Source organism: Aptenodytes patagonicus, chromosome 11 (genome assembly GCF_965638725.1).
Source record: "Aptenodytes patagonicus chromosome 11, bAptPat1.pri.cur, whole genome shotgun sequence".
NCBI lineage: Eukaryota > Metazoa > Chordata > Aves > Sphenisciformes > Spheniscidae > Aptenodytes > Aptenodytes patagonicus.
In genome coordinates, this window is record NC_134959.1 from 3,993,366 (window position 1) to 4,016,044 (window position 22,679).

The window sequence follows — 22,679 nt, forward strand, 5'->3', positions numbered from 1 at the left end:
TAGCAACGGTCTCCTTGTTTCAAAGCATTGCTGAAGAGCAAAGATGACTCAATTTTTGTGGCTAAAAAGATGCAGTCATACAGATCATTTTGCAATAGAATTCTTCTGTAAATTGTATTCATAGCGCTAAAGTAACTGCAGTTAGAAGGCTTGCTCGGATTTTTTAAGAACATGAAACCCGAGAAGAGAGTGGTTATGCCAAAGATCGGCTCAAACAATACAGCACTGAAAACAATCGTGTATGTGGTGTTGCACAACCACAACAGTTGCGGCTGTAGGTTTAAACGTGGCAGTTGATTGTTTAACTGTTGGTTGTAGAACATTAACAGAAGAAACAAAGCCTGGGGAAAATGAAAATAAATTGAGGAATATTTAACTTCATCTGATCTTAACTTTTGATGTGTTTTACAAAAGCGGGCTTTGATTTCTCTCAAAATAACGTACAGGGGGAAATTGTATGGCTTTTCCTCCTATCTTGGCTGCTATTTAACAATGTCGCCAAGTGACACGAGATATGAAGCATTTGTAACTAATGCTGGACTATAACAAAGTCTTCCTCACTCATCTAGTTACTCTACAATCAAGTATTATGGTTAACCTGTATTTTTAGAATTACGTATGTGTACTGCGAAGGAATTGTGTATTGAGCAGTCTCTCCCTTCTCAAGGTGGGGCGAGTCCCGGAGGCACTGTAGTCAGGGTCCCACAGCTATTGAAACGCCAGTCCCTGTCCAAATTGGTCTGTCAAGTCCTAGGGCTTGGCTGTGTTTTACTGAGTTGGAGGGGAGAACTTCCAGTAACTTAAACGAGGGCAGGACTGGTCTGATCAGTCAATAAATATCGCAGGAGGAAAATACGTTTTAGTCCTTGGAAAGCAGCCACTAAATCAAGGCGTTTTAGACTGCTCTGCTACGACATTTGCAGTGGGGTCTTACTAGGATTAACACAGCTACTTGTTTCCGGCTGTCCTCGAGACCTTTGCAGGGAAAATTCTCAAAACCAGAAAGGATCCTCTTGTAGTTGATGTCAGAAGAGCTCATGACTCTGTACTGCAAGAACTCCTTCCCACTCAACTCTTCTTAATGGGCAACATAAGGAAAAAAGCAATTACCTGGCATATGGGGAAACCCAGGGCTCGGCACTGCTGAAGTTCATGCCAACGTTATCTAAAGGGTTAGTAGTTTTCTTGGGAGGTCAACAGCTTCCGTATCTGAGTGCCATGTTCTCTGTCTCCTCTTGTGGCCGACATAACTCAGTGTCTCCAGCATCTCCAGACATCTGAAGCTTGCAGAGAAACCTTCCCCATTTATTTTCTCTCCTTGTTTTTAGAGAGGCCATCTCTTTTTTTGTCTGAACTGATTTTTAATGTTTTGTCTGGAGTGGCACCCGCTCAAGAACAGTTCTCATCTTCCCTTCTGTAGCAAAGGGAATACTTTTATCCAGTGGCTAAGCAGGCAGAGGGGCTTTGGCAGAGAGCAGGCACGGGTTGGGCTGGGTAGGATGCGTATAACAACTAATGGAGGCACATACTGCACTTTGGAATATGGCCAGTTTTGTTTTCTTGCCATCATTTGCATGTGCCAAATCCTTATTTATAAACAGGGTATTAAAACAGACCAAGTTTAAGGAAACCTTGTTTTATACCAGCAAAGTGCCAAGCTGGCCCCAATACTGAAGCATTTTTACAGCAAACAGGAAATTTTGCATATTTTAGGCATAAGCACGGTAAGGGAAGAGTTAAATAAAGGGCATCTGTGGGGTAGACTGTGGCCTATCGTTAGCCTTTAATGTGGAGCTAAATCCCTTATCGCTGCTCCATTGCTCCCTTTCCCTCTTCCTCCTTTCCCTCTTCCTTCGCATGCACCTGGTATGGGCTGCTCCTTGGCCAGCTCCGGGGGCAAGAGGTTGTCCTCAAACCTACCTCTGGAGCACAGCTGTCGGAGACTTCAAGAACTAGGCAAATTCAGGTACCGGGTTCTTGGCTAAGTGCTAGAAAGGACCTTCCTCCACCCACGAATTACGGTGCAGCAGTTGGGGAAACAAGAGATGCAAGTTTCAGTGCCTCCATCTGTGCAGCAACCCTTTGCCTGGACCACTAGACGTAGTCAGAAAACAAGGCTCGTGCCAGCAGTGAAGTTAGAGCTTTCCTTCCCATCTGGAAGAAAGGTGCCAAATGTTACTACGAAGTAGAGCTGGTTGGAATATTTCTACTGAAACAGCGTCAGTAAAAAAGAGTAGGAAGGGATGGGAAGAGCTGCTAAATATTACTCCTTCCCATTGCTACGTCTCTTCGCTCCTGGTCCACACCCCATCTCCTTCTACATTTTGCTGGAGGGGAGAAGAGCTACTATCAATGCAAACGGTTTTGGAAAATGTGATTAAAAGATTAAAAAAACTGGCATCAGAATAAACTTCCTTCCTTGTTTTGAATTCCTGTTTTGTGAAGAACACTGCCCTGAAAGCCACAAAGTGCTGCAGCTGCCTCTGGTAGAAGCTGAGCATAATTTGGTGGCTGAAGGTGAGAGCTGGAGCTGGAATTGAAAACCTTAGCGTGCAAAGGGTCACCAAGCCCCTCCGTCAGAGCTTGCTCTGTTCTACTTTCTGCACCATCTATTTCAGTGCCGCTCTGCGTGGCAAACATCTGTGTCCCCTGCTTTCTTTAATAACCATTCTTATTAAAAGCACCTTCAGCATGCGGTACGTATTGCTTCCCTCCAGGGCATTAAATTACAGAGTAGGCGGTGTCAGTGTGTGCTAATCCCTGTGGCTCTGAGACCAAGAAGGTCTTTTGTACCAGTTTGGAAGACATTGGTCTGTGGTGGATAGCCTGCCTTGTGCAACGACAGAGGTTAGGAAGGGCTGGAGGGGGTTGTTGGTAGCAGGGTTGTATTTTTGCTGTTTCTTCCCCCCATACAGAACCCTTTTCATGTAGACCATGGCCCAACCCGTTACTGATCCTGCAAACCTCCTCAGGGAACGAAAGTGGTTGAGGACAAAAGCGAAAGCAAGAAACTGAAATTGCTTCTTTTAATGGAAGTAGCAGTTCAAAAAGACCATGTTAGAAACTGGCTCTCCGGCAACGCTCTGTGGGCTGCCGTTGAAGGAACACACGACAGACCGAGATGCTGAGCTCCTGGGGCAGTGAGGCCCGTGCCCTGAGCCAGGAACCGCTGCTGCACCCGGTCTACCTTGTGCAGGTTTCGTTACTCTCACTGCTCTACTCTCAGCTATGCACTGCACATCAGACCTACATGTTACATATCCCGGGGTGGAGGCTTTTTCTTCCTAAGCTCTTTACTAAGCTTTGTGTACTAGCAGAAAAGTTTAAGGAACTGCATAATCAAACTATCATCCTTTTCCCATCCCACTGTCTGGGGACAGCAATTGCCGCTCTTAAAGGAAGAAAACACGGTAAGAAAAGCTTCTTCAGTGCCCTTTTGTTCAGGGTCCTGGGATTATGCTGCAAACACAGCCTGAATCCTGGACTTTTCCATATCAGTTGCTGTCATGCTGTTGCTGTCAAGGTCTGTGTCAGGCCACAAGATGACTCAAACACTTTGGCTGGGATGCAGTAGACTCTGCTTTAGTCTCAGGCAGTAGTCTTCTCTGTCCTCCAAGGACCAGCCTCGGATGTGTGAACACCTCTCCTCAGCCTATCCCAAAGTAAAGTCAAGGGGGTTGGTTTAAACCACTGGTACAGTAAAGTCCTTATATGATTAGGAGGTGGCCACTGGTGGCACCTCCTCTTGCAGTCCTGCGTAATGACCAACGTACGTGACTGTATTGGCCTTTGACCCAAAGAGTCTGGAGACCAAAGCTGAGGACATTAATTGTGTCAGGGTCATTAAACACACTGTGTAGACACCCCCTGTGTCTTCTGGCTAAGGACTGTTTCGGTTGGGCTTAACAGCACAGATTACCTCTGCATTAAACAAGGACTTAATTCAAGGCTTTTGATCCATTTTACTTCACAGTTACAGCTCTTGCCTCTGCAGATGGCATGGATCCAGACGTAGCATTAATTCCGTGTTTAGTAGTACGTGCCATCAGTACACTTTTAAAAAAAACAGCTGAGTTGGTGGATTTGAAGCCAGAAACACAGATAAGAGTTGAAGGTTATTGTACGGAAGGATGTGAAGGCTCTTGGGGGTTGTTGTTTTTAATTTCAAGGTTTCATAACTGGGCTGGTGATGCTGTTGCTGAGAAAGGTAGAATGACATACAACTGAGATACTGAACTATAAGTCCGGTTAAAAACATCCACGTAAACTTTTGTGTGTGTCAGTAATACCTGACTGCACTGGACAGCTTGCTTCAGTTTCTGTATTACAAAGCGGCAGAGCATTGCATTGTGTCTGTCTGTAGTATATTTTAATTTTTTTAAAGTGTGTATTCTGCCATTTAAGTAACGGAGAGGTCGGAAGACTGTGTTTCCCCCCCATGCCACATGTGAACAGTTGTTTTTCAATGCATCTCTGACAATAGAAATAATGAGCCTTTTATTTGGAAAGCCCCAGTCCAGATAAATAATCGCAATGACAGCATGAAATGGGATAGTTATTTGCGTGTCTGAAAAGATGAAACCAAAACCACACTGTGCATTCAGCATAAGGAAGAACTGAAAATCTTTGGTCTCAAATAAATACACTATAAAATAATTTCTGGTTGACATAAAATATTAGGAAGAAAATAGAAATAGAATTGGCTCCTAAGACAAATGCAAACTCTTTTGGGCTTATGACAATTGTCCTATAAAGCCTGGCCTGCATATAAAATTTAGGAGCTAAGAGTTGAGAGATCACCAAGATTATGTTGCCACCTTAGGTTGTAGGAAAGATTTGTAAAAATGCACGAGGACGTATAATGAGATAGGTGCTTATCTGTATTTGGCTACATCTTAAGTTGCTAAAATGGGCTTTGTAAATCAGTCTCCTACTGCTTTCATTTTTCCTCTTTAATGTTCACCTTGCCTGCTTTCCCTTAAGATCTATTTAAAGGAAGACCTGGGGCCATGGGTGGCTTACAGGAATTTCACGCTGCCTTTGCAGCATTTCTCGGCCCTTGTGCCTTCCCTGCTTGCTGTGAAAGTCCTGCTCTTGGGAGGGTCAGCTGAAATAGCATGTGTTCGACAGCGATCTCCTGGCTGCCAGCTAGAGCTGTGGCTTAGACTGTCCCTTGCAATGGACAGGAGGTTGTTCTAGGGAATATTCTCATTAATTTTTGTGGGAGTAACTCATTAGGTCGAGTTCTGCACTGAAATAGTAACTCCCTGCATTCAGTTTAGTTTTGTGATGCTTAATTAAAATAGCATGGCTGTGGGTCTGCATTTTACCATCCTGTGCTAGGCATAAGAGCAGGTAAAGAGCGTTACATCTTTTGCATGCCCCTGGTTTTGGGGCCTGCCTGGCCCTTACTTCTGGCCAACTAACGCAACCGTTTCTTCCTTCAGGGAAGGGTACCAAAGACTAGCTGGATCCCCTGTTTCCTCCCACTCTGCTGTCCAGTATAGGACAGGAGAGAGACCAATGTCTGTCCCAGGACAGACCAATGCAGGACCACTGTCACTGGGGTAGCAGCAACTCATTCTGATGAAATGCTGCTGGTGGCTTCACTGGACCAGAGAAAGCTGGAGAAGTCAGTGTGGAGTCATCCTCCCCACGCACTTGCGTCCCGAGTACCCTGTACTCACGTCAGCCACCCCGGGTTACATGGGTAAGGTTGGTGCCCCTGCTACAGCACGCCCTGTGGTTATGGTCCTGAGGTCAAACATTTTGTATCAGATGACTTAACGAACGTGTCTGCATGGTGTGAGGCAGCATTGCATCAGAGAGATATGTGCTTCAACAGAGGGTTAAAGAGGGAAAACATAGTACCGTAAGAGGTAGGGAGGATTTTCTGTCTGCACTTCTAGCCACATGACTACAGGGGTGACTGAAGAGGTGGAAAATCGACAAATTAATCTAACATGAATCCAACTGAAACAAACAAAATGAATCCTTCATGAAACTTGTCCCCTGCCATCAGTAATTCATTGTTGGACAGAACACAGAAGCAGATCATTCCATCAGCTGTCTTGCTGTATGTGACCTTGATTTAACAGGCAGGTGAAGCTGGGTAGCAGTGGCCTTATCTTGGCATGTCTCTGGCTTGGCCATTCAGAGCCGTAAGACTAAGAACCATGAAGCTTTTGACAGCGTATTTCTTTCCTGCAGCTATTATCTTTTACTGATGAGTCAGTGCATTTTAATCTAATGGGGAATTTTTTAGTACAGTTGAACCAAAGGGCTTGAGTGGATGAAAAAGAGGAGAATACCATCAAGGAAATCTCTGCAGCTTGGCATCGAGCTTTGTTGACAGCCAAGGGCAGCTTAATCAGTATATTTGGAAAATCCTGCCTACTGATAAGTAAGGGGTTTGGAGAAAAATACTAAGTGATGCTCATTAAGGCATTCATTGTACTTTTCATTGTTTGTATAGCCCTATTGTCTTGCTGTACAATCGTAGTTAAAGGAGTAGTGATATTAGTAGGAATTAATGTTGTTAATTTCTGCTTTGTAACTTGTGAGATCTTCTCAAATAAAGCTGCTATTTCCACCTACCCAGATCTATTAGTTGCTTCTCTCTGCCCTGAAATTCATGGCTTAGTGACTAGGAAGGTGGTTGCATAGAGCTAGGCAGGATTTCTTCTTTCAGAGGAAATCTGCTGTCTCCCTATCACTTGTTAGGCTCCCCCCCACACCCAGCAATTCCTAAAACCACTATAAGTGGTTTTGTGTGAAAAGGGGTGGGGGGGGATGTGAGGGGGGTGGATATTAATGCCTTGAGATTTCTAGGGGAGTTGGCACTGATGGAACTGATGACTTCCAGCAGAGCAAGGTGATCTGGTAGGGTAGAACCGCTTAACTGTGAAAGAGGAAATCTGGGAGTATAAAAGAACTTGTGTTTTGATCCCGTTATCATTCTGAACATGCTTCAGACTAACTGTGAAACTCAACCACTTCTGCTCAGGGATTTTGACCTGCAGTTGGAGGGGCACATAGCCAGGCTGAACTAGTGCTAAAAATCTCCACGTCTGTCCCTGTTGCCCTTTTTGGAAGAGATGTGTTAATTGCTAAGGGCTCCAATTCATATGCCCTCTTGGCTTTATCTGCAGCTGCTGAAATGCTCCTCAGCTGCTGCAGTTCACAGACTGGCACATCAACTTAAAGCATCACGTATTGGTAGTTTATATTAAATACACTGGACTGAAAACTGGCAGCTGAAGAGCCTGTTCTGCCTGCTGTGGGGATACAACCTCCATGGGGAGGTAGGAGGAGAAAGCACGCAGCTCGGGTGTAACCTTTCAAGCCCCCACAGGTAAACCTGCCCCAGGTAAATTCTGCCCAAGATAGTGACTCAGAGCCCCACAGCTAACCTCAGTTGCTCATTAAACTTACTGCGACTTAACGTGATGAAGTAAGAGGTGCTCATAGTCACTGAGCAGTAGGTGATCTAATAGATAAAAGCCCACGTGGAATTGCTGGGTTTGGCTCTCTTCGGTGCCACTGATCAAGCTGCTTTCGGACAGGAGGGGAAAGCACTCAAACTCTTCTGCTGAGAAGCAAATCCTGCTGCTGCCAGTGATCTGTGGGCTCATGTCAAATTAAAGTTCATGCTGACAGATAAATTCCTTCAACCTCCTTTCTACGTTGCAATGAAAAAGCATTGCAGAAAAACGTGGAATTCTTCACATTCATTATATTTTTGCATTCTCTTTATTATAAAGGGGCATATTCCAAAGCAGTCTTCAGGATCTGTAACAGCCTTTGGTAGAAGGGGCAGGGGTGAAAAACCTACATACTCAAGGTGGAAAGTGATGGGTCCATGGGAAGGGCTGTGACACGGTTACAGTATAGTAGGAGCCAGGACTTGATGACATTAAAGCGCCTTCAGCACTGTGTTCCCATAGGAACCACAGTACAATTCTTAGCAGAGCGTGGCCTCCTTTACTGTCAGATCTGGGAAAGCAAGGGGTTTTTTCATAGAACTGTTAATAGTAACGTTAGGGGATTTACTGTCTCTCTTCACCTTGGGTATTTCCTGGCTGTCGGTTCATTTATGGTTCTAATCAATCTTGGGAAGAGGATTTACTGTCAGAAACAGGAGTCTCTCTGTGCATTTCTTGTACTTGCCAGTAATAGGGTATCTGAGAGAAGTTTTGTTTGCCTGCACTGTCAATACACGACTCTTATTCTCCTTCCAAAGGTCCATGTGGATTTTTCTTTTGAGTAAGATCTCTTTTTCTTTGTTTCAAATTTAAAATCTTTAGAGGAGTTTGTTTTAAACACTGTACTGGCTCACCCCCCCCCCCCCCCCAAAAAACATTTTCCATTTTTCCCCAGTAGTCTTCTGTCAGTGACAAAAAAGTACATAGAAAACAAAACAGGGAGAGCATAGGTGGGTTTTTTCCAGACTTAAAAACTTCTTACCTTTTATCTAGGGGAAGTTGTCTTTACTCACACTTTGGCAAAACAAAGTGTTAAAGAAGCTCTGAGATCTGTCAGCTTTCAGAGAAAATCCCACTTTTTTGCATTGATTTCTAGCAGCTTATTTTCTGAGGATGAGCAATTTCAAGGTGCTTCTCCCCTATCCCCAGAGCTCCTGGGGCTGTCCTGACTGTTCATGGAGCACGCTGTAATGGATCCAAGGATGGGGATGTTGGCAAACGTTACTCCACCTGGAGCCTGTGTTTTCACCTGGCAGTAGTCAAGACAGCAAATAACTATAAAACATGTTGAACTGGTCACAACAAGCGTAACCAGGATTAACAGGATTCTTTACAAACAGCAAGTTTGTTCTTCTATTTTGAGTCAACTCATTTCATTTAAAAGGTCTTGAGTGACCTATAACAGATGAAGTAGCTATGATTAGGTATATTCCACGATTGCACAACTGTCCATCTGCTCTGCTTTTCTGCACAATCCTGGTTGAAGGCTCCAGTATCACGCATGCCACCGAGGCTGGGGATATGAGTGGATGGTATCGCACGCTTTCTAAGAGCCTGTGGTCATGAAGGCGTCCAACTGCCTTGGTTGATGAGTCACCCTGCAATGAAGGAACGAACTCTTCGAGACAAGGAGTTTACAAGGTTTTTACACATGTGGCCAGACTAAATAACTCGTCTGGTGTGATATAGCAGAAACCAGCTGTGAAACAAAGATCAGAACAGTTTTAAAATCCAAGGCCTTTGGAAGGAGTAGAAAAGCACATCTGGGGAAGTAATTGCAGATTTTTCTTTTGCTCCTTCTTCTCCCCTCCTTGTAAACTCATACCACAAGTGAGCCAGAAATGTTGCTGAAGGGAAGGAAAGGATCAGATTTGCACAGTGGCCAGTTTCTGGGTATATGTTATAAAATGTGACCCTAATCCTGCTATCCTGTAAGAAAGAGATGCTGGGAAATCACTTTCTTTCCTGCTTGACCAGTGACCTGCAGATGAATGATCTGGCTGAGTGTAGCTGGGGTTGGCTCTGTGCTCCTGAGATGCCTGTTGACTGTATTTTAGCCATTTCCAAACTCACTAGCAGCACACCAATGTGGTGTAGGGTGGGCGGCACAGCCAGATTCCTCCCAGTAACTCAGAACACCCCAGGAAAGTCAGACCTAACACTGGCAAAGTGCACCTTGCAAGTGAAGGGCATGTGAGCAGAGCCCCTGTATTGCCCTGTTAATCCAGAATGATGCTGTTGTAACACAGGATCAGTGCCTTGACTTGGTCTTTAAGTGGAGAGCAATAGTCTCACCCTGGAAAATGGCAAGGCAAGGATGTTTCTGTTTTCAATCACTTTACCCTTGTTGCTTTGTCTCTCCAGATGATGTTCGATTGTTCGGCTTTGTCCGATTCACCACCGGCGATGCCATGAGCAAGCGAGTCAAGTTTGCCCTCATCACTTGGATTGGAGAGGATGTCAGTGGCCTGCAGAGAGCCAAAACTGGGACCGACAAGACTCTGGTCAAAGAAGTAGTACAGGTAACGTCTTCCTTCTGCTTCTAACCACCAGTTCTCATTGCTTTTAGCTCTAAAAACACCAGCAGGAGGTAAGAGAGGGGGAAGGATCGGATCATCCTTCAACTTAGTAGTTAATCCTTTAAAAAGAAGATGGTTTCCTACTGCCTGTCTTCCTACTAGGAAGACTTAACATCTGCCCTTTGAGCACTCAGGCATAAAGAAACACATCTGAGCTTAAGGCTGTCTTAAGTATCTCATGAAGAGGGAATACATGCACTCCCCTCCTTGTCACCATTAAGATGTTTCCCATGTCCTTCCTTGATATGGAAATAACATAATACTGAATGGTAGAGAACAAGGCAGTGTTAAGTTAAGCAGGTAAAATTAAACAGAAAACCCCACGCCCTTGTTTAAACTTTTCTCTTGAGGCCTTTTGTCTCAGCACAATGAATTCGTGGACCTAATCAACTAAAGTCTGAAGTCCCTATCAGTACCAATTAACTAACAGCTCTTAATAGCTAACTAGATTTGTATAGTCTTCTGTTTGGCTTTGGGCATATCAGGGAAAAAGAGAACTGTGCTTAGTACACACCTTGGAAAGGCTTCACTTGAATTTTCCTGCCCCAGCTGAGCTTATCATTTAACTCTGTCAAGGCCTCCCAGGGCACTCTGAGCTGGGCTCACTCTGTTGGGCTCCAAGCTCAGTCCAAGCGAGTGAAAACAAGCAACAGCCGCGAGAGAAGTGAATTGTGGAAGGCTGCAAAGAACTGCTGCCAAAAAGCTGACTTTAAGGGAGACGATGCTAACGTTTAGCATGTTTTCTCTGAAGAATTGTTTAAAGCAAGACTAGCTCTTTCAACTAAACCTAGGGCCAGCTCTCCAATGCCTGAGAAATGGTCTTTCTCACGCACTTGGAGAACAGGCTCACCATTGAAACAATCTCCCTCAGTAACTGTGTTCTTGCCTATGTAAAGAAATCTCCCAATAGGACAATATGAAGGATGAGAATGAAGTCCTCCTCAATTCATTGGTAGTTTGTATGATACAGAAGATTATATTTAGATAAGAAGCATGAAGAATATAATAAATTCATATCCTTCCAGAAGATAAGCACTGGTGCTAAATCTTTCAAAACGACAGCTACGCAGAGTGGTCCATTCTGAATAGAAACTTCTGTAATGACACCTGAGAGACAGGAAAGCAAATCTCTGTTCATGCAAAGCAGCTGAAACTGTGTAATTGTAGCAGAAGATGAAATTATAGAGTACTAATGAATGACTCATGTAAGAGTCACAAAGCCCAAGATTTTTTTAAAAATATGTTTATACAATTTATTCCTGTTGAGTTGAATAGCATTCCTGAATGCTGTTCTAAGATCTGTCCCTCAGGTCTGTTACATATAATTTGCAATTTCACTTGTTTCATCTTTGATTAGTAGTCTGTATGAGTTAATAATCTGGTGGAACATTAACCATTCTTGGCTGTTACTTAAAAGCTTTCACATTCCAATTAATCTGTACTGAAATATGAAAACAATACAACTTGTGCTTAATACACTTTTATTGAGCAACCATGTCTATAACCCACTGTCCTGGTTTCGGCTGGGACAGAGTTAATTTTCTTCCTAGTAGCTGGTACAGTGCTGTGTTTTGGATTTAGTATGAGAACACTGTTGATAACACACCGATGTTTTAGTTGTTGCTAAGCAGTGCTTACACTAGTCAAGGACTTTTCAGCTTCTCATGCCCTGCCAGCGAGAAGCCGGGAGGGGGCACAGCCAGGACAGGTGACCCAAACTGGCCAGAGGGATATTCCATACCGTACGACGTCATGCTCAGTACGTAAACTGGGGGAGTTGGCCGGCAGAGGGGTGACTGCTGCTCGGGAATTGGTTGGGCATCAGTCAGCAGGTGGTGAGCAACTGCATTGTGCATCACTTATTTTCTATATTCTTTTATCATTATTATTATTATTATAATTATTATTATTATTATTATTATTATTATTATTATTTTCACTTCCTTTTCTGTCCTATTAAACTGTCTTTATCTCAACCCACAAATTTTACTTTTTTTTTTTGATTCTCTCCCCCATCCCACTCGGGGGGAGTGAGCAAATGGCTGTGTGGTGTTTAGCTGCCTGCCAGGTTAAACTGCAACACCCACCCACTCCAAAGCATTTCTGAATGTAATGTCAGTGGTGATCTCCTTTCCATAAGACATTATCTTGACAACTCTTTTGAATAGTTCTACATGTGCAACTGAATCCCTCTAAGTGGGGTGGGATAAAAGCAGAACTATTTTCCTTTTTTAATGCATGTAACCTTGCAGATAATCTGTCAAAACAAAAGAGGACAAGAAAGTCCAACTGAAATTTAGTGGAGGGAATTTATCCCAGAGCTATTTCACTCTTACTAGTTCTCTTGACCTTCAAGTACATTCCCAGTCACCCCACTGCTTCTGGTTTTTACAGAGATTATTTGAGATGTGAGTTATACATAGGAAAATACAGTTGGTTGGTTGCTGTAATGATAAACTACAAATCTGACTCAGTGTTGGTTCACCATTTGGAATAAGCAGTACCCTGAAGTGGGAATTATTTTCTTTACAAACCCTGAAGAGAATCTAGACTATTGATGCAGTTTGGCTCTCTGCAGTTCTAGTTGCGTGCATGGCCCATAGGTGCACTTACCCTGTGCGACATGGCTCTCCTTCCAAGGAAGTGTGGCACAAGGAGGCTTTTTGTACAGCAGATAACAGCATTGATTTTGTGATCTATAAAAGTGAGTGGTTGGGATTCTAGGACAACAGCTCTTCAGTCTGAGAAGCCCTCAGTAAAACTTGAAGGGCTCTCACTATCTTGTAATTTTTTGCAAAAGCTAACTGTGGCTCTTTATTTAAGACCAAAGCTCCAGTGTGAGGGGAGGCCTGCTATATATTCTCTGCTACGTTGTAGATGCACTGATGAGCTACGGTTGAGCTCTGCTCAAAGCTGAACAAACGCCAATAAACGTTCTTCCGCTGAGACACTCAAAGTGAAAGACAGTCAGCTTGAATACCGCCTAGCAAGCAAAACCCACCACGTTGCATCTGTAGAATAGAGAGTGTTCACACATGGTGATTATTAACGGTGGCCTAGAAGCACCTGCCATAAGGAAAACATAAGGGACATTAACTGTTGAAGAGTAGATTATGGGCCTGTGAACAAAAGGATGAAATACCATAAAGCAAGGAGAGGAACTGGGTTGCCCTCGCTTTTTGTATTCCTCCCTTGGAAGGGGGAGCAGGTGCTGTGAAGTCTATAGGGAGGTGGCTTGGGAAGCAGTGCTGATAGTCATCGGAGGAGGTTGCCAGAAAATCTCTCAGGAAGAAAGGACAATTGATTTTTAGCTGTAATAACTGTAAAATTACAGGGATGGTGCACTCATCTGGTGCAAATAGCCATAGTTCTCCTGATCTGCACTAGCTGAGAATCAGGTCTTTTTGCTTATTTGGGACTATCCTTATTACCTCTTTAATGTTGTTGGAAAATGGGGTTTGCATTTATTGTATTTATTTTGGATTGTAGAAAAATGCATTTTGCATTTAAGGAACATTCAGTAGCTTTGTTTCACAGCCATTTATTTTCCATCCTTTCCTCTTTACCTCAGCTGGAAATCTTGGATCAAGCCTGTGACCTGGTCCAAGTGGTTCAGCTGAGAGCAGGTTAGAAGTAAGGCCAGGAAGGGGAACAAGTATTTATCTATATCTTCTTAAGGGTGTAGCTAAGTACTAATGTGTGGAGACTTTCCTGTGTAAATGGAGACATGGAGTAAGGTGATGCAGTACCCCATCTTTTCCCTACTGAGCTTCTGTCTACGCCAAGGACAGACCTAGGGGTGGGGGGTAGTAGCACACAACATCCCGTGCTCTGCAGACCGTTGCTTAAGATGTTTGGGAGTTCATTTCTGGGGTACAGTCTAAACCTAGATCTCGAATGATCTAAACTTAACAGCTGGGGAGCTTTATGAAACAGTAAGCCAGGATGACTTAAACTACAAGGCTGCATCTATTTTGTCATCAGCAGTAGTGTGTCTTACCTTGTGCACGTGGGTGAACTGGCAGATGCTTACAGTGAGCCACACATGCAGCAGACCCCACAGCATTTGTGTCCTCTGCAGTTTGATCACAGTCATGCCAAGGTTGTACCCAGCTGCCAGTAGACACCAGCTGAACGGAAAGGCTTTGGGCATATTTTCTACTTGGCTAAAAAGCAGATCATCCAAAGCTGGTCTTAAACTTATATTTCACGTCCCTGGCAGTAAGGATGGTTCTGCCTTTTACCTCCTTTATATGCACAAGCATTCAGCCTTAGTACAAATCCATCCAGGAGACTCGCTGTGCTCTGAGGGCCATTGTTTTGACCTGTTTTATTCCAGAGGCCCAGGAGAAACAGGTCGGTCAGCTTAAGCCCAGAAATCAAGGCTATTGTAAGCTGCTTGTCATGGCTAGGAATGGCTGCCAGCATGAGGTTCAGTTCAGCCATAAAAATTCCTACAAGGTGAAACCTGGCAGCTGTGGGTTTTAAGTAGAGGAGCGTCAGGCTTTCCAGTAAACAGCCCCGTTCACTTTGAGGAGAGGCAGAGGGATGATGTTACGGTGCTTTTCTTTGAGTAAGGACAAGCCCAGGCACAACGGTTGTGGGGCTGGAGTGGCAACTGGTGCTAAAGTGGTTCAGTTTTGATGTAAATGCCAAAGAACTGAAAACAGGACTTGGTTTCCCTCTGAGTCTTGCTTCCTCTCTGTCAAGTTGTTTGTCTTCATGACTGCATTTCCTACCAGGAGATTTTAACCCTTTATTAGGCAGCGTGGAGGTCTTTTTCCTGACGGGACTGAATTCCTCTGCAGGGCTGTCTCAGCAAAGGGACTACCCAACCTTTGCCAGTTTGTCTCATTTTCCATGAATTTTGACTCTTCTCTGTTTTCTTCAGCACTCTTGCCCCCACAAAGTCATGTGCTCTATTATTTGCCTAAATCATATTCAGGGTAAAACAGCTCTGTTTCTGTGAGCAAATATTCATGGCATTTTATTCATTATTATTTTTGGTGAGGAATTTGACTGGCTTTAGTGATGTCAGCAAGTTTACTGAGTTCCTGCTTTGGAGCTCATGGCCAGATCATTTTTTGTTCAACTTTCTCTTTTCCTCTGGATTCCTCACTGCACTGATGCTGGTACCTCATGAGGGAGGACCCGCTTTCAGGGTTACTGTCCCTGGTCTTGGGACAGATACAACACATAGAACTCCATGTATGTGCATTAGGTTTCTCATGTTATTACAGTGCCCTAAACAGAAGATGGTTTAGTAGCTTTGTTAGAGGCAGTCAGAAAATCAAACTCATATGGTAACAGCTATGTCACAGTGGCTTTGAGACAGTCTTTCCCAGGAGGGTGAGTGAGATCCTTCTGGGAAGGCAAACAGAATTGTTCTTTTTGACTGTTTTTCCTATTCTGGTTTACTGTAATGACCATACCAAATGGATACGGATTTACAAGAACCCCTAGTCCTAGTCTAGAGAAGGTGGTAACTTTATAAATAACTTCTTCAGGCCAGAATATGCAGTTTGTCATCACCCCACGTCTGACACACAGCCCTGTGACTTTTCCAGTGGGATGCAGCACAGATAGGAAGAATTTGCAGATCAGCTGAAATGTAGTTCCCATTGCTGAGATGTGTTTGCCAGAGGTTTGGGCTGGCTTCTCCCAGTGGCTGGAACTGGTCCATGTAAAAATCGGCAAGGAGTAAATTTGAAGAGAGGGTTTTTGCTGATAGCTTGGACTCTGACAGCTGATCACAGGACCAGGTTTGGTGTAGCCAGAGTAGAGGGGAGGGCAGTGGTACTGTATTGCTATAGGCACTTGTCACTTCATAGCTCTCCTTGTACTCAGAGAAGCCCTGCTAGAACATACCTCTGCTGCAGCCATAGGACATATCCTTTCTTCCCCATGACCCCAGGTCTAGGACTCATACCATGCTGGAAAAGAAACATGGGAGATGTCATCTCCTCTGTACTGCATCTGACTGAAAATAAGTTGACCAGTGGATGGGAGTGGTGACGTTAAGCGCTGTGGAACTGAGGAGTTTGAACATCAGTGGAGGCTGCTGCAAGCCCCAATGTAAATAAAAACAGCAAGAAGCTGCTCAACTACCTGGCACCGTCCCTAGCTGCTAAGAACCCAAGTGTCTGTAGACGATACAAGGATTTTCCTTCTGGCTTCACGCCTACCCATGCTGGGATTTATAAGGGCCTCTGCAGACCTTTTTGGTACAGTATCTGCACCAGACAGATTTTCCCTTGGCCGGCTTAGGGAAATTTTATAGCCCCATATGCTAAACATTCAGGGCCTGGAATAGGAAGAAAATCTACTCCACCCTTTTTTTTTCCCCCATAAAGTTGTCTGGAAGAGAAAGGCTGGACTGAGCTTGCTGTACAAATTTCATGCTTCCCAGGGAGAGATGCAGGCTCACTTTTTGCAACCTGACCTGCATGGTTGGAGCCCTTTCTCTCTGTAGTGTCGCGTGGAGGTTGACACAGGGGATTGGGTTGCAAAATTGTGACCCTCTGCTACTCAGGCACAAAGTGAAGCACGTGCTAGATAGGTGTATTGAAGAACCATGACTAAACCTTACTTTTTACATCGTGTTCAATGATTTGAGAGGCAAAGCAAAGAGTCTGTGGTCACTGTTGTGTCGTGAGAGTGATAAAGATAAATGGCATCATTGTTTTTGTTATCGGTAGGCTGCTGGTGACTCTGGGGTGAATACAAAGGCTAGAATTCACTTGCAGGGCTTGCTGCAGTTGTAAAAAGCTTGGGGATAGGGGGAGGAGAAGAGAAAAGGAAGTGGAGGATGTAAAATGAAGATGCATGTCAGCAAAGTGAGGGCCCAAGCATCAGAGTTACGCACTGTGCCTTAGGCGGCTATAACTTCTGCAATTCTCTTGAAAGGCATTAGGTATCGGTATGTGTGAGAGAAGAGAAAGCAGGATCTTTCCCCACCCCAGCCTCTTAAGGGCAGAAAGAAAATCTGATGGCAGAGCAGAAATCTGGCTGAAGTTGGATGCCTGTTGGCATTGCTGTTAGCCACTTGAAGATAGGATTTTTCCTGGTGCTTTGCAGGAGCTGGTTTGCTATGATCGGTTACTTGTAATTGCAGATGACAGTCATGCCAAATAAGGACCATTGCCTGGTCTAGCTAACATCAGACCCAATTAAATCAGTTGGGAATAGTTTTACATTCTGGCAGCTTCAGTGGGGACAAGTAACTCCGGATAAGATGGCCCTCGGCTGAAAAGTGCTGCTGTTGATTGTGGGTGCCCAATCTCCTTATCTGAGAGCCAGAGTCCCTCCTGTCTTCCTGCCCTGATGACACAGGAGACAGTTTCAACTGCCTCTAAAATACTTACATGTCTCCCTTCACCTTATGATTTGCACCCTGAACAAAAGCTCAACCCCAGAGAGCTCAAACAGTGAATTCAGAGTGATGAGGGAGGCTATGGCTGAAGAAGGGTCAAGCAGAATATTGAAATCAGGAGCTCCAGGCAGCAAACTCACCGGAAGCATCTTCTCCCCTTGGGGCCAGGCTAGATGAGACATCGTGGTGGGTAAGAGCCGGTGTGAAGAACCAAAGAAGCCCCTGACAGCACCTGCCAGCAGAAAGGAATAAAGCAAAGAGTTATTAATAGCAGTGACCCAGATTGCACTCTGAGGGTAGAAATCTGGCACAAGAGGTGGCCCAGTCAGCTAATAGGATATTTAAGAGAGGCTGGGAACATAACCCATCTGGCCACTGCTAGGGGGAGATTGTTCAAACCTTGCAAGGTGTCTCGGTGGCATTGACATGAAATAGTGGCTGATGCCCACAGATCACCACCCAGGAATCATCTGGATAACTGTCTAGTTGAGAAGACATTTGAGTAATTATAATTACTTTGTGGTACATGTAATTTAGTTCCCCTCTGTTCATGCATGAGTGCACTTGCAGTTTTAGTTTCAGAATCAGCTGGATTCTGCAGACTGGGCATTGAAGGAAGCCCTCCCCGCATTTATAAAATACACACACTTTTCATGGAATCCCTCTCAGAAATGGGCCTGCCTCAGTTCTCACTAAAGTCAGGGCAAAGAGCACTGAAGTCGAGTGGTCCTGGATAATCTGCTTCCTGAGTGGAGGAAAATTTGTTAAACCTGTTAGCACGTAGAAAAGAAATTGAAAGGGCTCAGCTCAAAAATCATGTAGGTAGCACACCTCAGTGAGCATCAAATAGTTGAAAATCATTTGTTTGGTCTCAGCAAGAGCTGAGCTTTGCAGAGATCTCACATGGGAAATCTGGAAGTAGGACAGTCTTGGACACTTGTGAGCATGACCAAATCCAATGTTTTGGGCAGTTTGCCTCTTCATTTCCCATCTCAAAAAACGGATTTTTTTCTCTAAATAAACAATTTCTTTCCCATTTTCCCTGAACTCTGCTAAGACATGGATGAGTGCCCATAATGTCTGTCTGTCCTTACACTAGAATAGCCGACCATTGAAGCGTGGAGCAAAACGGTGCTGTGAAGCAGTTGTAATGTCTTAGGACTTTGTCCAGCTGATGATAAACTAAAGCAGAGCAGACAAGGCTTCTCATAGCTGCTATAAGCTTCCTCCCCTGCCTAAGCAACTCTTCGGTAGTGAGGATTTCCTACAGTGTGAAACAGGATCAGCCGCAGCCTGGGAGACTGGCGTGGGGGAGGGAGCTGTTTTGCTCTCCCTTCCATTTCTTCCACTGCATGAAAGAGGTGCTGAGGCTCTTTCAAGCTGAATCCTTCTCCACCCCCCTCCTTTACCCGACTCTGATCCCAAACTGAGACCCTTGAGATGCTGCCAAATAAAGAGCTCTCCCATGGCTTAGAGTCTGAAACCAATTAGAAACCCCCCTCCATGGTTGTGCCAGGGCTGTTCCAGTGCCAGGGAGACCCGGACGAGATGACTGCTGCTCTCTCAAAGCTTCGCCTCATTCTCCCAGGCAGCCTCTGTCACCTTTCGGGGAGCTCACTGCCCAGGGAGCCAGGCATTGCAGCTTTCCTGAGACATTGCAGCAGGGCTGTTGGGATTTTAATTCATTTTTTTTGTCGTCAGTTTGTCTCTGGCCCTGCAGAGTGCAATGAATGCTTGCATTTTTCATGCTAAAACCTCTGTGGGTTGGGGGGGAAGGGAAAGACACATGCAGTGTTTTCAGCTGTGGTTAGGAAGGGAAGGAAAATGCTAAAGCAAGAAGCAAATGTGCATGTTTGCTGAAATACCTGTGCACACACATGCATGCCACCCTTGCTACAAGGCAGGAGGGACAGTCCCCCCAAAAGGAACAAATCCCTGACTGTAGTGACGCTGCTGTGACAAGTGCCCTAAAGGCACCGTGGGTTCCCGTTCACAGCGATCTGTTCTGAGAAAGGTTTGCTCTGTTCACAGCCTCACATCACAGCATGCTGCCTAGGGCTTGCCCAGCTCCCATAAGTTGCGGAGAGCATTCAAGCAGCTAGATAGCTGCCCTGCAGTACACAAGTATATTAATAAAGCATGTCCTTAAAGGTCACTTTGGATCATTAGACCACAGAGCATAGTGGAGCCTATTAACAAAACCAGCAGCCTGTCTAGTACAGTATCTTTGTTTTGGCCATGATGTGTAGTAGATAGTTGAGAGGACGAGTCAGTAAATCTATTGAAGTAGATGTACTTGCTCTTGGTACCATCTGCATGTTGCTCAACCTTTAATCGAAGGACCCTCCCATCAGCTGGTGGGGTACGGTGCTGTAGTGTACTGTAGTGTAGCGCTGTTCTCCTTGTTTTGGGAGAACGGCTCCTAAAAAGGACCAGGGCACAGGCAGGATTAGTGACTTGCCGAAGATTATGCTGAGGGTCTGTGGCAGTTAGAAGGTCAACAATTTTGGGCTTTTTAGTTTCATACTACTTAGGAAACTTGACCTAAAATAGACTGTGCATTTATCACTAGGAAGAGTTGTTGCATAGGGCATAATTTGGTCTTGCAGCCAGTGACTGTAGAAGTAGAAACATAAAATTTCTCCAGGTTAAGTCTTAGGTTTTACCATCACTAGTCTTCTGTCTCATCCACAGCTTTCTATTTATCATACCTACCACAGCAGATAAGGGTATACAGCTCATACAGCCATGGAAGCTGGATAACGCTTCTTTATTCAGGTACTTGGACAAGTATCCCTTTTTTAACAGGCTTTTTCTTTATCTCTTGTAGAACTTTGCCAAAGAATTTGTGATCAGTGACCACAAAGAGCTGGATGAGGATTACATCAAGAACGAGCTGAAGAAAGCAGGGGGGGCTAATTATGATGCACAGACTGAGTAAACGCGTGAACCTCCTGGCACCGTCACCTGGATCTCAAAGGGAGGGGAAAGGCACAACAAACTAACACAACTGAGAGATGAGGCAACTGAAATCCCCAGCTTTCTGTGTGTGCACCTAAGAACTCCCTTCCTTTGCATACAGCAGACTTTTATTTTCCATTCCATCTCATGAAACATCCCTCTCTGGGGTTCTGGGTTTTTCCCCCCCCCCATTTTTTTACTCATAACTCTGTCCATGTTCTTGCGTCTGTGGAATTTAGGTTTGGCTCTGCTTTGGTCCTGTTCAGCATTGTGTTCGTAGAGGCTTGCCATTGTGTCCTTCTTCGTATGCATGCATGTCTGTGTGTTTTAGTTGGGCTCAACCTGGTCGCTGAGGGGAGAAAGTTTTGGGGGAGTTCTGAACATTGATTATTTTGATTTTTTTTTAAATTTGTTCTCTCCCATATTCTTGGGAATACAGTTTTTTGCTCAGGTCAACTTGAGTTGACTTCACTCAAACCTGGATTAAATTGTCTAAGCTTGAATGTCCAGCTAAGATGTTATCTAACAGCTTAAAAAACAAAGTGAACAAACAAAAAAAATCTTCAACTCTTAATAAATGGGAATAAATTTGCCTTAAACATTGCTTGACAGTTGCTATGCTATGTGCTGCATCTCTACCCCTCCCTCTTAAAAATAAGATCCAACATGATCCGAATGTGGAGGTTTTGTTGTTTTTTGGAGGTATCATGGCACAGTAAAATGAGGGGCTTAGAAATGTCTGGACACTTGTTCACTATTTTGTGTACATTGGTCTCTGGGTTTGTATTTGACTTTCCTAACGCTGGGGCTCAGGAGGTGAAACTGAAATGCATAGATTTTCTTTTTAAATGATGTCTGCAAAAATAGCAGCCGCGGAATCCTAGCAGCCTTCTCTGCCCATGTCCCCCCTGTTTTTTTGCAGTTAAACACAACATCTTCAGTTATTTGGGGCCTTTAGGCAGTGAACCATCCTGCAGCAGTGACCGAGGGATGGAGCAGGGCAGCTCTGTCCCGGTCGGGATGAAACATGCAACAGCAGAGGCTCAGAGATAACCTGGGCACAGTTTGCTTGGTACCAAACTGTTTGTTTGGGGGGCTTCTTTGTATGGCTTTTTTTTTCCATCAAAGGTAACGGTCCCCAGAATTATGTGTAGGGGGAAACTGTGTTGTACTGGGGCTTGGGAGTCAGCGCTATAAACCCATTACAGAAATAAATGTTTTTCAAGAACAGTTCTCAGCGACTCTGTTGTTCTTTTACCTTCCCTGCAACAACAAGCCTATATTTAGGAGGTCTCTTAATCCTGGGTGTAAGGCTCTTGCAATCTTGGGGCTATTAGGAGAATTAAACACTGGCTTAAATGTAAAATGATCTCAGTGCCTGCAGCCCTTGTCTGCTCATCTCTGCTCTGAAAGGCAGAGGTGACCACAGTGCATCTGACACACTTTCTGTTCAGCAGCTTTACATCCAAATTTCCAGCGCCAAAATGCCAAGTGGGAATTGTAATTAGGTCAAAGAGAATTTCACACCCACGTAAAATAAACGCGGAGAGGTCAGGAACAGATTTGGGAGCAAGAACGACACTTTCAGAGTGAAGTTTTGCAGCTTCCTGCACAGGGTTACATGGGACATTACAATTCTGGACTGAACTTACTAAAACTTGCCCTGAAAGAAGGGAAATGGTTATTTTTTACAGGACTGACAGTAGGGACAGGCATAACTAACGGAAAGGAGCTTTGCAGAGAGCTTGCGATGCTCTGAGGCTTTGCCTTACCGGTTCAGTGACCACGATAAACTTTTATTTGACAGCTTGTGGGGTACTGAGACAACAGTCTCAGTCTGGTCTTGAAGCCTGGCAGCAGTATCGCAAGAAATTCATCAGCACCAGCTGTGGTGTGGGGTTTGACGCACTGCTCAAGAAAGAGCTCAGCACAGAGGCAAAACAGCTTCCTCAGCCGCTCAAAGGCATCTCAGCAAGCCAAAGCAGAGCACTTGCGCTGCCTTTGGCGAGCTCCCTCCAGGGATGGAGGAAGCGAAGGCATCACCCTGGCCTCTTCGGTTGCTTTGTTGTCCTCAGTCAGCATATACCTCCCACACAGTATTTTTCTAAAGACTTTCTAAATCTTTTCTAAGTATTTGTGTCCTCCAGGTAACTTCTCCAGGTGTGTCTGTTCCGTGCCCTCTTTGACAGCCGCTGTTGGGGCCCAGTGCCCTGCATCTGGGGCTGACTCACCAGCAGCGGCTGGATGGGCTGGGAGGGGCGACACACGGCTTGTCCCTCCCTT

General features: G+C 44.7%; 1 protein-coding gene across 1 annotated transcript in view; it reads left to right on the plus strand.

The window, feature by feature from the left end:
• Nucleotides 1-21,629, plus strand: part of COTL1 (coactosin like F-actin binding protein 1) — a 22,394-nt gene extending 765 nt beyond the window's left edge. The window contains exons 3-4 of the mRNA XM_076349027.1: nucleotides 9,849-10,006; nucleotides 20,266-21,629. Of these exons, the coding sequence (XP_076205142.1) occupies nucleotides 9,849-10,006; nucleotides 20,266-20,376 (269 nt within the window). The 3' untranslated portion in view covers nucleotides 20,377-21,629. The remainder of the gene's footprint in view (nucleotides 1-9,848; nucleotides 10,007-20,265) is intronic.
• The last annotated feature ends 1,050 nt before the right edge of the window (nucleotides 21,630-22,679 follow it).